We start from the raw sequence: 17426 nt of genomic DNA, 5'->3' as shown, positions 1-17426 counted from the left end.
CAGTGACCATTATTAGCTTATCTACCACAAAAGCTGAGGGATACACATTGTCTGCTTAGCTGCATGTTTTATCAGTGCTGAGCCTGCAAGTTGCAACATGATGCAGTGCAGAGGTATGTCAGTGTCACTGACCACACAGCTTTCTCGGTGTCACCAGACAAACTGTTACGCTTGCAAATGTTCAGTTCTCAGGGCCTGCTCTGTGTGGGATCAAATCCTCCTAGTGTACAGAATGCCAATGGTAATGAAGAATCAGAGAATGCAGCATTGCAGGCAGAAAAGAGGACTGCAACAATTCTCCCAAACTCAGAACACTTGACTGCAGAGATTCAGTTACTCACAACTACAGAACGCTTCGCAAAGATACGAGTATTTAACCTCTTCCTGCAATATGACAATGGCACCTCCTGTTTTTTCAAACAGGCTGAAAATTGCAGATGGAAAATACTATACAGAAAACCTGCATTGCTAGAGGCTTATGTTCACCAAGGAGACAGAGGAGTCCTGCCAAACTTCATTCAAATAAAGGGAGAGCCCATGGGGCAGATCCCTGTGGGGGTCTCTCAAACTGCTGGAGGACACAGCCTCCTTTTATCCTAATTTGCAGGCTGCAGGTATCCCTTTTCCTTTCCCCACTGGTTGTGGTACTTGGATGTGCAGAATACCCAGGCCACCTACAACATGTTCTCCCCTTGCATGTACAACCCCCTGCAGCATATACCCTGTGTTCATTAAAATGAGGCTTTACACCTCCCTGGGTGCAGAAGTTTGTATTTATTAGGCTATTAAGCCTGTGCACTACCCTAAAAGTTCCACAGTTTAGGCTGGATGCAGTCACTGATGGTTTCTGCTGTCTTCAGAGGACACCTTATTAGTTCAGTGATGAGGGGGCAAAGACTTTTTGTTAGTTATAGGCAGTAAGGATGAAGCCACATTGCTGAGATGGCCCAAGCTGTTACAGCCTACCAAAATTTGGAAACATTTCCCAACAAGTTCCCTTTTTGTGCTCTTAATTGACGCCTAGTTATCTTTTTATTATTTTAGGCTGCAGGTTGTAGTATCTTCATTTGTAAAGACACATCTCTCTATCCCATCAATGCTAATTAACAGTATTTTCACTGTCACTCTCCAAAGATCAGAAAAGCCTTTAATGTTTATAAACACGCTAATATGTCAAGAAAAAAAAGCATAAAGTATGAAAATATACCAAAAAAAAAATATACAAGCATGTTTACTTTTATATTATCATAGTACAGATAACTTCTTACTTGACAGGTAATTATTGTATCACAGTATCACAGTATAACTAAGGTTGGAAGAGACCTCAAGGATCATTGAGTCCAACCTGTCACCACAGACCTCATGACTAGACCATGGCACCAAGTGCCACGTCCAATCCCCTCCTGAACATCTCCAGGGACGGTGACTCCACCACCTCCCTGGGCAGCACATTCCAATGACGAATGACTCGCTCAGTGAAGAACTTTCTCCTCACCTCGAGTCTAAACCTCCCTTGGCGCAGCTTGAGACTGTGTCCCCTTGTTCTGGTGCTGGTTGCCTGGGAGAAGAGACCAACCCCCACCTGGTCCAAGCCACAAGCTGACAGCTTAGACAGCAGTCTGCTGTGGAGGACGGTGTCTAAGGCCTTGCTGAAGTCCAGGTAGACCACATACACAGGCCTCCCCATGTCCACCAGGCGGGTCACCTGATCATAGAAGGAGATCAGGTTGGAGAGGCAGGACCTGCCCTTCCTAAATCCATGCTGGCTGGACCTGAGCCCTTGGCCATCCTTCAGGTGCGCAGTTATTGCCGCCAGGACAATCTGCTCCATCACTTTCCCTGGCACTGAGGTCAGGCTGACTGGCCTGTAGTTTCCAGGTTCCTCCATCCAACCCTTCTTGTGGATGGGGACCTCTCCAGTGAGCCAGGACTGGAGGAAAATGATGGAGAGCGGCTTGGCCAGCTCATCTGCCAGCTCTCTCAGCACCCTAGGATGGATCCCATCCAGTCCCATGGACTTATGAGTGTCCAAGTGGCTCAGCAGGTCCCAAACTAATTCCTCATGGATTTCCAGGGCATCACACTGCTCCCCCATTACCCAGCACAGGAGGCCGCTCGTCCTGAACTCCTGCCTTGCTGTTAAACATTGAGGCAAAGAAGGTGTTCAGGACCTCAGCCTTTTCCTCGTCTTAGAATAATAGAATAAACCAGGTTGGAAGAGACCTTCAAGATAATTGCATCCAACCCATCAACCAATCCAACCCACCTAAACAACTAACCCAAGCACCCCATCAAGTCTCCTCCTGAAAACCCCCAATGACGGCGACTCCACCACCTCCCCAGGCAGCCCATTCCAATGGGCAATCACTCTCTCTGTATAGAACTTCTTCCTAACATCCAACTTAAACCTCCCCTGGCACAGCCTGAGACTGTGTCTTCAGTCACTGTGTTCCCCTCCAGGTCTAATAAGGAGTGGAGGTTCTTCTTTCCCTTCTTTTTAGTGCCCTTCTTTTTAGTGTTTGGGTTCCTTAGCAGTAGGAACATCTATCTCATTTTCATGACTGACCAAAGTCAGTCATAAGTAGTTTCCTGTAATTATTTATTGCTCATTTTGAAGTCACAGTTAACTTTTTTAAAACTCAGGAGTTGGTTGTGGTTTTTTTTTCCAACTAAAGGTCACTACACCAACTCAAGGCCAGTGATGGCAATCTGCTGACACCCACCGTGAAGCTTGTTTTTCAGCAGGCATCCCGTAGGCTTTACTGAATCAGGAGAGGACCTGGGAGGCTCATGCCAACACATCTGGACATCCTAGACGGAGTGCTGCTTCAAACCCTACTTAACTACACCATTTCCCAGATGAAAACTGTATTACTTCTGTGTTTTACAATGACGGTCTAAGAGTACAGCCCTTTCGAGGGTGTGGAAGAGGCCAAGTTTGTCACTTCAGTCCCCTGGAAGAGTGGGCGCAGGAAACACACCGGCCAGCTGCTTGGTGGGCTGAGAGGTATTTGGGAAGTGTCGGAGGCGGGTCCCGCAGCGCTGTGTGGTGACAATCCCCCTGGGCTCCCCCGTCACTCCCCACCGGGCCCTGACAGAGAGGAAAGGCCTGTCCTCGACGCTCGGCCGACCCCACACAAGGCCCCTCTGAGGGGAAGGCGGGAAGCTGGGCAACGGCCAGCACGCGCCGGTCAGCACGCGCCGCTCGCAGGCTAACAGCTGCCGGGCGCACGCCCGCGCGGGGTAACGCCCGCCGCCTCCCGTGAACCCAGCCGCAGTGCGCATGCGCCACTCTACTTCGCAGAGCCCAGCGCGCATTCCCCTGCCCGCCTGGCTCGGCCAATCCCCAGCCGCGCCGCCGCAGCCTCGACCCATCCGTCACGCATTCTCACGTCGTGACGTTGGCATCTTGGCCTCTGGAGATTTCTGACTGGCCGGCAGTGGTTTCCTTCTCAGCTTCTGATTGGTCGGGTCGCTGCGGCACATGCGCGAGAGTGGCTTAGCTGTGAGGCTCTGCCCCTCTCTACTCAGCACGGCCCTGCGGCGGGCTGCTCCCCTTCCCCTCCCTGTCGGGCCGTGTCAGACGGCGGCCGCTAGCGTGGGGCGAGGGAGCCTCCTCCCGCAGGGCGTCGGGCGGGCTTAGCCAGCCGCAGGCGTTTGCCCGCCGCTCTCACTCCCCTCAGTGAGAAGCAGCAAGCAGCAGGAGGCTGAGCCGCTGCTGCGCGGGGCTCACCTGTTGGCGAGGCCGCTACTGCTCTCTACTTCCTCCCTCTCCGCGTCCACACCCTTAACCCCCCCTCCCCCCACCCCGGTCTGCTCCGCTACTGGGGGCTGCCGCCATGGCGGAGACCGAGGAGAGGAGCCTCGACGACTTCTTCGCTAAGCGGGACAAGAAGAAGCGGAAGGAGAAGAGCAACCGAGGGGCCGCCGCCTCCAACGCCTCTTCTAACGCCGCCTCTAACACCGCGGGGGCGGCCGCGACAGCTGGAGGAACCCGCCTGACTGACGGCAGTGGCTCCGGAGCCGTCGCCTCTAATGCTGATTCCTCCAAGACGGTGACCAAGGTGAGGCCGGCGAAGGGAGGTGTGGGGGGGGGGTGGGGGTGTAGTGGATCGGGGCCGCGGCGCCGGGGGAAGGGTCACAGCTTCCTCCGCCGGCCCAGGCGGCACCTTCCTGCCGGCAGGGGGCGCCGTCACTGCTGGCCCAGGGGAGCGGCGCCGCCCGGCCATGCGGGCGCGTGGGGCCCCTGGAGCTCTCGGGGCTCCCGGGCAGGACCGGCCCCGGAGCAGGGAGGGAGCCGTCGGGAGGGACGTACCGCCAAGACGAAAGCCCCGCGGGGCTTCTTAGCCCAGCGTAGCCTTAAGTCAGGGCTGGAACCGTCCGTTTCCGGGCTGGGCTTTCTCCCGGCCTTGAAATGCGTCTTGTATCCGCGTGTAGGGGGGAAGTGGATCCGGTTCCCGGTCTGCGGCTTTGGTTGTGCCCAGCCCTCCCCGGTTTCTGGGTCTTGGTGCAAGGTAGTGTTTGGAACTGGAGCTTTGCATCAGGTGCCAGCTATAGTCGGCTGGGTTTGTGGCCTGTGGACTTTGGCGATAAAGTTTCCCCTGGCTCTGCAGAACGGTGTGCCGAGCTCTTTGCCTCGGTGCCAGGAAGGGCTTTACTGCCAGGAGGGTTTGTGTACCCTGTTACAAGAATACGATAAGAGTGCAAGAGAAGCTTAAGGGCTCGTAGCTGAGTTAGCGCCTTACAGGTAGCCGTGTCGTATACTCTAAAATTTTAAGACTTCTGGAGTACTAGGTTGGACGGGACCTCAATGATCATTTGATTCGCCCTTTCTTGGGAAAAGCACAGTCTAGACAAGATGGCCCAGTAGGCTGGCCAAATTAGTCATTGCGGTGTCTGGTTGGGGGGACTCAACCACTTCCTTGAGGAGACTATTCCGATGCTTGATTGTCTTTGAAAATCTTTTCTCATGTGTCTGATTGCGATGTCCCCGGGATTAACTTGTACCCTTTACCCATGGCCTTTTGGATGTGACTCCTTGTAAAAAGGGAGTGGTTTCTTTGTAGCCACCCTTCAAATATTGGACCGTGGTGATAAGGTCTCCTCTAAGCCTTCTTTCCTCAAGGCTGAACAAGAAATACTGAAAGAAATATTTTTTTGATGCTCTTTAACTTGGGGACCTTAACACCTGCAGCAGCTTTCTAAGTAGACCAAGGTCAATGGTAAGCTTTCAGCTGCTCTTCTGTTTATATGCTTGCGAAATATTATTTGGCTTTGCCTGAAGATTTTTCATGGATTAGCAACAAGGATCATTACATGTGGAATGTGTGTTACTTTGAAAGCTGTGATGTTTCCATGGAGATGAGGATGTAAGAAACCTAAAAGATTTTAGAGCTGTAGACTCTCACTCTTCCAAAAGATTGACTCTTCAGCAGGCATTACAATAACATGAGATGACTTTCTGCTTCTGCTCTTAGGTTAAAGCAGGTCAGAGTTTTTCTGCTAGAAGTTGATCATCTTGAAGATCCTAGAATAGGGCTCTTTAGAGAAGCTGTTTCCCAGCTATGCAGCAGAAAGTGGACAGTAGTAGCACTGGCAGACTTTGCTTGCAAGGTCGTTTTCCTATTTAAAGTCATAACTGCAGTTCATGTAGGGTGTAGGAATTATGAAAAGTAATGATTAGGCTGCATGTGTCTTAAAGCTGTGACTAGGATTGCTCATCTGTTCTGGTCCAATTTTAACCCACTTTAATAACCCCAGAACCAGCTGACTGAACAGTAGGACAAAACTGGCTCCATGTAAATGGCTCCCTCTTTCCTCAAACCCTTAATCAGACTCCCACTCCCAGCACAGTGGTGCTTCCCAAAGACTCGTATTTTACTGGTTTTGTGTACTAAGGTTACTGTGGTTTTGAAGCTGGCTTTTTTTGGTTATAGAGAAGACAAGAAAGGCTTTAAGGGTGGTTGTGAATGTACCAATATTAATCTTTGTCATAAATCTACTGTAGACTATTCCAGATGTTCTTTGCTTTTGGGCTCATGGGATAGATGGTGGAAAAGTAAATCTGAAGCTTTGTGTGCACTGAAGCTGTCATAAAAGCTTGCTGTTAGTAAAAGCAAGAGCTGTTGCCCTTGTATCTCCCTGGTCTGGACTGCAGAGCCCTGTGCCCAGCTTAGTGCTGTCCCTTAATTTCTGATGGGATTTTTACTGAGATGTGGTTTTCTTTCACTTGAATGACTTTTACTGAGGCATTTCTGAGCTGTTCCAGTGAGTCAGCTCACAAGTGCATCCTCAATGACACACAGTGAATTAGGAAGGCAGAGTGGAATCCTTTCCTGTTGGCAGTGGGGCACAGATTGGCTTCCTGTGGAACTGCACCTTCACTCCTAGTTTTCTTTGTCTGTTACATTCTTTTCTACTTTCAGCATCAAGAGGTAACAACTGTCTTTTTCTCTTCTTACAGGAAGAGGATGATTGGAAGGAATTTGAGCAAAAGGAAGAAGTTGATTATAGTGGTCTTAGAGTTCAGTCCATGCAAATAAGGTACCACATTTTCAGTTCTTTCTCTGTGTCTTGCAAGTTATGTTCTGTCTTCTGAGCTGCCTCCACGGAGTCCAGTTAAACAGGGCTGTGATACATTTGTGATAGTAGAGAAGTTTAAGCTCTAGGTGTGCCTGTTTTGATTGGGACTCAGATTTTTATTACAGATTCTTAACGTTGCCCTCCATAAAGATGTTAAAAGTGGGAATTTCTCTGTGAAGAACACAGAATGGTAACTGCCTCTGGATGATGTCACTTGTTCCAGCTTGGTGCTGTGATTACTCTTGTTCAGATGAACAGTGAGAGGCTGTTTAATTTTCAGAAATTATAGTTATTTTTATCTGTTTTCTGATGTATTATTGATACAGAAAGCTTTTCTGATCGTGATTAGTAGGAACTGGTGTATTACAAACTTCTGTATTCACACTTCACTGCTGCTGTTCAGATCAATGTCTTAAGAGCCTCACCCTCCACATGTGCCCCCTTACACTACACAGCTTGCTGTAGCAGTTTTGTCTAGCAAATAATTTTGAGTTTGACTATTTATGTGCAAAATAAGATGGGCTAAATAAAATGGTCAATCTTCTGTTTAAGATCTGTCTTCAAAATGGGCATATTTTCATGAATTTTATACTGCATGCTTTGAAAAAGTAATCTGAGTTGAACTGTGGATTATATTTGTCTGAGTAACGTAAGAATGTTTCTCAGGTGGTTGTAGTTATAGGTAAAGGGAGTTTAGGACTTGCTTTTCCATGATTTCTTCCTCTTGACTAAAGCATTTTATGGAAGCTAGACTTGTAGCCCTTTCCTGCTTTATCTTGTCATCTCTTCCAAATGTATGGCAGCTTCAGTAAGAAAGCATTTAAACTCAAAGTAAGGAATCAGTTTATTTCATCACTTAGTGTGGTTTCAGTTTGTCTCTTTTTAAAGAACTTCCTTCTCAGCTGTGAAGCTCACTGCAGTGTGCCAGCAATAGTTCAGATGGAAGCACCACTGCAGAGGTTGCAGGGCTAATGCTGTCTGTGTGCTGCCTCTGTGAAGTGTTGCCCATGGTGATTGTGTAACGTGTGTCACATCTTAAATCTCTCTTTGTAAAATGCTGCTCATCACTCCTCTTTTATAGTGAGAAAGAAGATGATGAAAGTGAAAAAACAGAAGAAACTGGTGACAACTGGGAAGAGACTGCTGGTAGTGTAGACAGATCATCTGGTCCTTGGAACAAGTCAGCTCCTGCACCAGCACCTGTGGTTGAACCAACTGGTAAATTTAACTTGGAGTTGTTGTTTTTCCCAGCTGGGATCCCACTGGGCTGAATTAAGCTGCCCAGAGGGTGGAGTTGCTATTCAGGCACTGTCACATACTGATGGCTTGATTGACACAGTGAAGAATAAGGAAATCTTCCTGTGAAGGGGTCTGAGGATCTTCATTGATAGTACTGTCATTGATACAGTACATTGATAATACTATCAGAGGCTTTAAACAAACACTAGTGAAGTGGGGTTTATTTCTAGCTTCAAAGGTGAGGAGGGGGAAGCATTCTGTCTTTGGAGGAGATACCTCTGCTTTGCAGTCTGCAAAATACCTGTGGAAGCATTTTGTTGATCTAAAAATAGTGCTTTGACACTGAAGGGGCTGTTCAGCCAGTGTCTGTCTGCTAAGGCAGTTCTTGAGTAGGATTTTTATGGGGAGTAGTGTGCTTCTCAAACCAGTTCTAGCATACAGAGAATGTGGCACCACAAAGCTGATTCTTTAACTGGGGTAGGACGTTAGTTTTGATTAAATACAATTTATTAGCAGCAGCAGAGATCAGCTACTTAGCCATGATCTGAGTTCAGACTTCTCCTCCATTGAGAAATTGAGTGGCCTGCTGTGTGTGTTCATTTGTACAGGCAAGGAGGTAAAGTCAGTCACTGGTGTGAGTTCATTGTAGACTGTTACCTTAAATATGAACTATTCAGACACTCTCTGCTGCATCTGAAGAGGTGCTAGAAATAACATTTAGCATAATGATGTGTTTAAATGTAAGCTGCTAACAAATACCAAAGAAACATGAAATCCTCATCAGTGGTTTTGATTCTCTGAGCTTTGTGAGGCAATGCACTGGAGCCACATTTGAATTGGCCTCCCCAGCGCAGGTTAGATTGAGTGGCAAGTGATTTCCTCCCTTCTCTGAGATACCTGCTTCCAAAGGTGCCAGGTCTTGAGCTTGTGGATGGGGTTTGGGGGCCGTGGAGGCAGATTGACACTGGTGTCTGGGCGCTGTTGTCACCCTTAGTGACGGAGGCCCCGGAGCCGGTGCAGAGCGGGGGCGTGTACCGGCCGCCCGGCGCCAGGGAGGGCGGCAGGCCGCGGCGAGCACAGCAGGGCCCGCCCGAGATCTACAGCGACACACAGTTCCCCTCGCTGCAGTCCACCGCCAAGCTCGTCGACAGCCGCAAGTAAGTACCGTGCAGCCACTGCTGGGACACACCCTGGGGCTACTTGCTCATGCTCCTTGCTCTGCTCTAGGGCTTAAGCCTGAAGCTTCCCACAGAGGAAAGAAAGTGAGAAACTGCTCTGTTTGGCTAAGAGATACAGGAGAGCCTTAACTGCCTTCCCCAACTCTTGGAAGGTCCTCCCAGGAAGTAACTTCCATGGGACATAGCCCAGTGAAACAGCCAAGTGTGCCTGCCAGGTCTCCTTGACCTGCTGAAGGATTTCCTTGGAGCACAGCATTTCTGCTCTTGACAGCATCTGGCTCCCTGAGATGCTGGTCATGACAAGGCTGTGTTGCTGCTGGCAGTAGGCATGAGGGAGGTCCTGAGCACCCTGCCTTTTCCTTTGAGATGTGACAGGGACAGAAATGGAGGAATGGGCTTTCATACAAACAGAAAGCAGTAGCATTGCTGTCTGAGCTGTGCTTTACAAAGATGAGCCCCCCTACTTCTGAAGACTTGAGTCTTGCTCTGCTTTTGAGTCCTGATCTTTCCATAACCTTATTCCTTATAGAAGAGAGAGATAGCAAGGCCAGGACCTAAGTCACCTATGGGTTCATTGGGATTTTTTCCCCCCTTGCTAGACCAATGGAGTCTGACAGATGTTTTGTTTCTTCTGGGTTTTTGATGTGGCTTTGTCTACCTGGAGCTGAGACCTGTTACCAATTGATGCTTTAAGATTGAGCTAAGGTGACATTCTGAGGGAGCAGTCTAGAAATGGACTCTTTGCTTTCTAAAACCTGTTTAAATGCACTTAAATTTACTTTTGAGAATGTTAATATTGAAATTTAGAATGTGATCAGAATTGTACTGGGTGATGAGCTTGATTCTGGAGATAGGTTTTACAAGATTTGCTTGGGAATGTTTGGCTGTTCTGTTAAAACTCTAGACCTGGTGTTCTGTATGCTGTTGTTGGGATGGGAAATTCACAATTTACAAGGTAGTGATAAGATATTTACTGATTACATTTCTTTTCCCTTAGGGATAAAGAAATGGAGAAGAGCTTTGAAGTAGTAAAACACAAAAATAGAGGTAGGGATGAGGTCTCAAAAAACCAGGCACTTAAACTCCAGCTAGACAACCAGTATGCTGTGCTGGGGGATCAGTAGAGCTGCACACACAGTACAGTTAAGGAATGCTTTTTTGGTAACCCCTCCACTAAGGTAACTAAACTACAGCTCACAGCTATGATGAACGTGCCACCTTGTTTCTGCTGGACCTGCTGCAGCAAGTGCAGACTGCCTTGACGTAAGTGATTGGTTCTCCTGCATTGTGGAAGCATAACATGTTACAACTCCAGTGGATGTGGGGCAGAGTAATGTAATGATTGAACCAGCGTCACCAGGGTTCTTTAATTGCTCAGATACCTACAGCCAGTGGTCATTTCAAAATCTTTTTATGTTCAGATATTGAGCCTTCGTAAAGGTTGACTACCTCAGACTTGCTGCACTCATTGTGGACACCATGTGGATCACAACTTCTGGAAGAGAAGGTTACAGCTGTTTTAGTGGCCATCTGAAACTTGAAACCAGCTCTACTGGATTCCTGTCAGAAATCCTGCAGAAGTCAGCCATTTGGTTCCAATTTGCTATAACAAAGATTTAAGTGACCTTAATGACAAACCTGTTCTGTTCCCCTCCTGAGGAATCCTGCCCTGTGTAGCCATAGCCTGCTAGAGACTTCTGGAGCTGCCCAAGTACCACAGAGCTGTAGCTTGTTTACCTTCTTAGCTGTACTGGAGTAACTGCAACACCAATTAAAACTCATCCAGTACCAGATTGGAGAAATAATGGCTTGGAGTGCTCTCTTTGCTTTAGCCATTTTTGCAGTTGGCTGTTTCAGCTGCTTTGTTTCTTACTCTCCACACAAACTGCCTGCCTGGTTTCTGGTATCCAGTTGCAGTCTGTCTAAATAATGGTGAGACCTTGGACTGAAGCAGTTTCTCTGGGGGCTTGTCATGAGTCTTTCTCACCCAAAAGCACTAAGGCTTGAGTTTCCATTATCCAGGCTCCAACCACAGTCCTTAAATTTGTCTTTTCCAAAGGAGGTGTGGCTGTAGTGATACTGGATAAGATCTCCTCTATTGAACACCAGTTACTTGTTGCAGGGTTATGGGTACTTGATAACCAAAATACAACCAGAGGGATAACTAGAGCTGGTAAAGCCTTACTTGTTTGGCTCTTCTGTGAAGCATGCAGGTTTTTTGAGGCAGAAATCCTGTAAGTCAAACTCCTGTGGTGTTTATTCACCAAGTCAGGAAGTTCAGTAGTATTGTAAAGCAGTGGCTTCTTATGTTGTCATCTTTGAGTCTAGTGGAAGCAGGCAAAGTGGTGCAAGTCTGATTTGATGAACAACATCTGTCAAGTACCAAATGTGTCCTGCTGTAACCATTTTTTCTCTTCTCTGAATTCTCAGACCAGAAGTCAAATGAAGTACAACAGTGGCATGCTCCAGTGTTGATTTTTTTTTTTTTTTTTCCAGAGTAAATGCCAAAAAATAGCCCCAACATTTGTAAGAGTTGCCAATGGCAAGAGACAAGGGAACAAAACAAAGCTTGCTTAGGTGTGCGGGCAGGTGGTGAGGGTAGTGCAGGGCTCCCTTTGACTAACTGCTGACTCACTTTAATCTCCTTCTCTGAGGCCAATGGGAATTTTGCTGTTGACTTCAGTGGGGCTGGGCTTTCACCTGGTTCTCCTGTGCACAGACTAAAACTGGCCTTGTCCTTGCAGAGTTAACTGTCCCTAAAACCTCTGCTAGAAGCTGCTATTAAAGAGAGGGCTCAAGACTCTTTTCCATTTGGAAACAAACCCCACTGAACAGACTGATGCAGACACCCAGGACTGAGCCACGTATCTTACTTGCGAATGCATTGTTGCCAGCAGAACTGATGTGTCACTAAAGATTTCTGTGGAATTGATAGGGGATGGAGATGTTGATTGATGTGGAAATGTGAAAATGCTTTTCCTGATCCTCTGAAGTGCTCTCAGCAATGCAGCTGAAGCCAGTTCCTGCTGAGGGAAGGGGAGATGGGGCTGGCTGTTGTGCTGTCTTTTATTGGAGGTTTTGGGCATGGATTCTGGCAGTTCAAGAAAACCCTGTAACAGTTTAAAATCAAATAAAATGGACATACACATGGCTCTGGAGTCTTAATGAATCTTTACCATTGTGTACCACATCTGAGCATGCACAGAGTCTTTGGGTGTGCTGAGGGGCAGGCTGTGGCATGGATAGTTGGCCTGCTGGCAGGCTGTGTTTTAGGGGCACGTAGCAGCAGTGAACATTAATACAGCTTTGATTTACACAAACTTAGTTTGTACCCATCAGTGTCATCTTACTCTCACTATAGAGGTCTGGTTTGAGGTTGTGAATTGAGTATGAATGAAGTTTTGATCTACTTTACACTTCAAAGTAACTCTGCTAACTTAAAGAATTGAGAGGGGAAAAAAGAACACCTCCAAAACTGGTTGCTGTCCCTGGAGTTCAGCTGCTGCTGCTATCTAGAGGTGTTATTTTAGGAACTTTTCTTAAGCATAGCATTCCACAGTTGTAGTGAAGGCATTAAGGAAGAAACTATCAGAAGTCCAGATTCCCATGGTACAGAATATTAAAGCATTTGAAAGTGCCTTGTGTTAAACATTGCTGCCAGCAGCTAGCAAAATGCCAGCTGTCAGTAACAATGACTTGTTCTGCATGCCTGAAGTTCTAGCAAGTCAGTTCCCTGGAAGCTTGGCTTGCTCTTGGGACTCTGAAGCCCAGCTCTCCCTGGTTTGTCCTTATGTTCCTTTGAGGCATGCTAAAAATGTCCCTTTCCTTCCTTCAGAGTGCTTGGGGAAGGTTCATGCTCTAAGTGAAGGCTTGCCAGCTGCAGACATGGGGTTGGTTTGATGCTAGTCAGTAAAAGGCAGCTGTGTTAACCTGCTACATGCTTTTGTGGTGGCTTAGTTCCTGATTTCTGGTTTAAAGGTTCCATTTTACCTTCTGTAGCTCAAAATAAAAACACAGACATAAAGTTGCTGTCTTGTTAGTAAAGCATGTCACTGCCCAGTCCTTGCTGGAAAAGGAACCACTTGGGTGGTGCTCAAGGAGACAGTTGAGGTTTAAGGAATGTTAAAATGCCCCAAACTAGATAATTTTTGCTTCCTGCAGGAATCTGGCATCTGTGTTCACTTGAGCTGCTGGTAAGTGGAGGAAAGGATTACTGTTAGCCCTCTTTCTGGTTTAGCTGTGTGCCATGTTCATTCTTACGAATGAAGAGGACTTGACAGTGTGTCACCTCCTTGCAGTTTGGCTTTGCCAGCCGCGGCCAGTCACAAAACGTTGCACAGATGAATTTTTCTGGCACACATGGTGTTGGAAACCTAACAGCAGGGACTGTCTGTTGGCTCTTGAAAACTCTCTCGCCATGACGTGACTGAGACACCTGTGTGGCTTAGGTTCCTTGATAGGGCTGCACATGAGTGGCAGCTTTTGCAGCAGTTCTCTTTTTGTCTTTTTAATTGCAGCCTGTTGCAGTTTCAGGCTTGCCTGTGGTTTTCTATCAGATCCCATAAGTAAAATGTAGCAGATGGTTGTGTTCTGACAAACAGGACTCTCTGTTGCAAAGGTTCATGGGCTGGTAACAGTATGCTTTCCAGTACTGCTGTGGAAATGAATCTCACTCACTTTTCATGAGCAGTTTCTGCCAGAGGCCCAAGAAACTGAATGGACCCCAAAAGTGAGTTCTTAAATCTTTATGAAAGCCATAATCCCTGTTTCATTGCCTGACCGTGCCCAAGTTCTAAGTGGCCACTCTCTGGTTGCAGCCTTTTAACTCATAAATTGGCTTCCATGTTAAATTGGAGCTTTATTCGGGAATCTGCTCAGTAGTAATCTCACATTTACATTTCAGATCCATTGACTGTGCATGCAGGGGGAGGAGAACTGAGTGTGGATTGTGTTGCAGTCAGTAGTGGAACCTGCAATCTCTAGCAGATGGAAAAGTGCCAGCACAAAACACAGCCAAGGGGTTTGATGTGGAGAAGTCCTAACTACTGTGTATGTAGTGTGGATTCTGAAGCAGCAGGTATAGTTCCACCATGTTCTAAGTGCAGTAGAGCAGGAATGAGGATTATTTTTTTATTCAAGTAGGCAGAGTGGGAATGATGCAACAAACTGGATGAGGTAGAGGAGAGGGATTGAGATGGCTGCTCTCTGAATGGCAGGATGGTTTAGTAGTCTTGGGGTCAGGTTGGACTTCATGATCTTTGAGGCCTCTTCCAACCTTATTGATTCTATGAAAGGCACAGCCTGAGCTAGGCAGTGAAGGGTACCTGGTAGGGTGTGGGTAAGCACTGTCCACATGTGACAGGTCCACGTGGTTTTACATCAGCAGAAGTGTGTGGTGGTCTTTAAAGGAAGCAGGAGAATGGTGCATTGGTGCACAGCTCTCTGACCAGCTGTCTGCAGAGAGGTCAAATCCCAGGATGGTTCAGCAGTCTGAGTAGGTGATGACTTCAGGTTTAAGAAAGCTTTTTTCCCCCTTGTGTCTAACAGTTGGAGACAGCTTGAGGGAAGATGTTTCCTGGTATGAAAACTTGTGGTTTGTGTATGCTGGGGTTACTCTCAGCTGCTCCCATGTGTTGGCATAGCAAGGCTGAGGGAGCTCAGTGGCTGCTCAATCAGAACACAAGTATTAGAAATGTGTTCAGTACTAATGAACCACCAGGGAGAGTGCAGCTGGGGCAGAAAGAAGCATCTAAAGCAAGTGTGTGCTCAGAACAGAAGCCAGCCTGGTCTGTAGCAAGAGTGTAAGGCCAAGGAAGTAGGATTTGGCCTGGATTTTCTGCTCAACTGCTCTGCTGAGGGAATTCAGTTTTACTTTGCCTCAGCTTCCCCAGCTGTACCAAAAAATCAACCACCTACCTCACAGGGATGTTGTGAGGCTAGAGCTGTATTTTGTCAAGGTCTTGGGCTGTTGGAAGGTGCTACAGAGGACTGAAAGCCTTGATTAAAAGGTCTCTATTAGCCTTTCATTGCAGTATTCTGATGCTATTTGGAAAGACTTGTTCCTGCCAGCTGTGCTGGACACTCAGTGGAAGTATTCTGGGATTAGATTTGGTGTGGGCAAGGAGGAAGTTAAGGCTGTGCTCTCCAACTGCTGTTTCCCCTCTAATCATCTGCCACCCAAATGATACTAGCTTAGTGTGAGGCCTTTTACTTTTCTGTGGCATGTGTTCAGGTCAGTATTGCTCCAGTTTGTAAACCCTGTGCCTGAAACAAGGCCTGCTCACAGCTAAGGGCCACCCTTCCAGTGGGCCTGCTTTAAAGGCTGTCCAGAATGAACTAGCAATGTTCACTGGTGCCCGGACACTGCATGGAAACACCTCCTTGTTTGGTTCTTTGCCCTTCCCTGTGTCGAAGGTGAAGCAGCCTGCAGGTGCAGTGGGAATACAGGGCAGAGAGTACCCTTAACTCCACACGGTAAGGCTGGCATTGGGGCAGGCTGTGGTGGAGAGGTGAGGGCAATTAACCTGCCTGTGGAACAGGTACAGCAACGATCAGAAGACAGAGCTGAGAGGAATAGGTAGGGAAGAAGGTCTAGAGAAGGGGGCAGGTACAGCTCACTGCTACCTCCTGGCTCATCAGTAACTGCAGCTGAAGACTTCTATGAATATTCCTTTGCCTGCTGTTGCTGGGGGTTTCAGGGCTCATCACTCAGCTTTCACAGGGAGCCCCCAGGGGATAGAGCACATGGCTGTGTCTTGCTTGGGAGCTGGACAGGCTGAGCCCCAGCAGCTACCTTTTGTTTCCCCTGGTATCTTTATCACTGCAGCACCTTCTAGGGCAGTTGTTGCCATGCTTCAGCTGTGCCAGTTCTCAGTCAGAAATGATTACTGCTAAATTTCAATAAACTCTTGCAGCTGCTTCAGAGGAAGGGTTTAACCAGCCACATAATATGCATGAAAGCAAAACTCAGGCTGCTTTTTGGAGTACTTGTGGTGGTAACAAAGTGACATTGGCAGGTGGCTTAAAATGACTGAGGTCTGGATTCTGCCGGGGGGGGGGGACGGACGGACACACACAATTACTTTTTAAGATGTCTAGCACTTTAAACTGCCTGGCTTTTGCCATCTTCAGCTCTGAAGAGCTGCTTCTACCCTTCTTTCACCCCTCTGTACTTGAATGTAACTGTTTTTAAGGTGCTGATAAACTGGCAAAGATTGATTGGGGGCCTCTAAGAACCCCAAGCTGTAATACTTTAGTTATGTCTTCAATGCAGCCAAACAGTTCAGTCACTTCCTTGACTTCAGCTACACATTGAGCAGATGTCTTCACCCAGCTGTCCATGGTGGCACCTAGACCATCCCCTTGAAAGATCCCAGCTAGTTCAGACTCCAGCAGAGCATGTGGGGGTGCTTTAAAGCCTTTGCAGCATTCCTGGCCACAGGGCTATTCTCTGTTGGCATTCACTGTTGAGGTTACAGTGAGGTACCTGGGCAATCATCACCATCTCAGGGCTGGCAAACCAAGGAGCTTCCTGTGGGCACTGGATTTTTCCCATCTCATCTCCTGAAGTCTTCAGGTCCATGTGTTTAATTGACTCTTAGCAGTGACAAACAGGCTATGCCCTTACCTTTACTCAGACCTCTGTTGTCTTTGCCTCTTCTCCTGTGTACTGAGTGTTCCAGCTCAGTGACAGTGGCAAGGTCAAACTGCACCTGCTTTATTTCCTGTCCTTTGCCTACAGCAAACTGCTTGCTAGATCAAATGTTGTAATGAACTCTTCTTAAACCAAATTACTTATTCTGTCTCTTTCAATGTCTTAAGACCATAACCAAGTGATGGCATCTGTGAACCCAGAGCAGGTACAGCAGATGTGAGTCTGAGCAGCTAAAGCTTAACTGCACTGGTTTCAGTGGAGTTATTTCTGTCACTTGATTCAAGATGTGCTCACTTGGAGTCCAGATACAACAGCCAGCACCAAGCACAGGTGAACAAGCCCTGTTTTAAATTCCTGGCGTGGTCTGTTCTCTGTGGCTGACACTGAACAGATGAGTTACTTGGTCTGCTCAGCAATCAGCTGGGCTCAGCCAGGCTTAGTCTAATGCTCCGTTGTCACAGGTAACTGGACATTGACATTAGGTGACAGTATTTGAGACCAAGGTGAGTGCAGCAACACCGGGCACAGGCTCAGTCTTTGGGGCTTGTTTCATCTCTTCACACTCTCATCTGGTACTTGAAAGACAAGGCTAAGGCTGTAAATGCTGACTGGCTTCACCAGCAGTGCCACAGCTGCAGCTGAGGTGTGGCAAGGTGTGACAGCTGCAGCCTGCCTGCTACTGCAGAGCTGCATTGTCCGTGTCAGAACACTCTGATGCATAGGACAGCTGCTGACTAGTACTGGATGGGGTGAGGAGGTACCTGGGGCTTTAC

General features: G+C 47.6%; 1 protein-coding gene across 2 annotated transcripts; it reads left to right on the top strand.

Moving 5' to 3' along the window:
* Positions 1-3513: 3513 nt before the first annotated feature.
* CDV3 (CDV3 homolog) lies at positions 3514-12151 on the top strand. Of its 2 annotated transcripts, none has more exons than XM_054160919.1 (5): positions 3514-4064; positions 6464-6543; positions 7664-7800; positions 8816-8978; positions 9997-12151. In XM_054160919.1, exons 1-5 carry the CDS (start codon positions 3840-3842, stop codon positions 10121-10123), a joined length of 732 nt encoding a protein of 243 aa, XP_054016894.1. In that variant the 5' UTR covers positions 3514-3839; the 3' UTR covers positions 10124-12151. The 2 variants fall into 2 exon arrangements, with proteins under 2 accessions (XP_054016894.1, XP_054016895.1); XM_054160920.1 differs by having other exon boundaries at positions 3516-4064; positions 10421-12151.
* The last annotated feature ends 5275 nt before the right edge of the window (positions 12152-17426 follow it).

Source organism: Dryobates pubescens, chromosome 4, assembly GCF_014839835.1.
Source record: "Dryobates pubescens isolate bDryPub1 chromosome 4, bDryPub1.pri, whole genome shotgun sequence".
NCBI lineage: Eukaryota > Metazoa > Chordata > Aves > Piciformes > Picidae > Dryobates > Dryobates pubescens.
Note: the sequence above shows the minus strand (reverse complement) of the source record. Positions and strands in the feature narration are given on the sequence as shown.

Coding starts and splice junctions, on each gene's coding strand:
- CDV3 (XM_054160919.1), top strand. CDS start 3,840: ATGGCGGAGACCGAGGAGAGGAGCCTCGACGACTTCTTCGCTAAGCGG. Junction 7,801..8,815: donor ACCTGTGGTTGAACCAACTG/GTAAATTTAACT, acceptor TGTCACCCTTAG/TGACGGAGGCCCCGGAGCCG. Junction 8,979..9,996: donor AAGCTCGTCGACAGCCGCAA/GTAAGTACCGTG, acceptor CTTTTCCCTTAG/GGATAAAGAAATGGAGAAGA.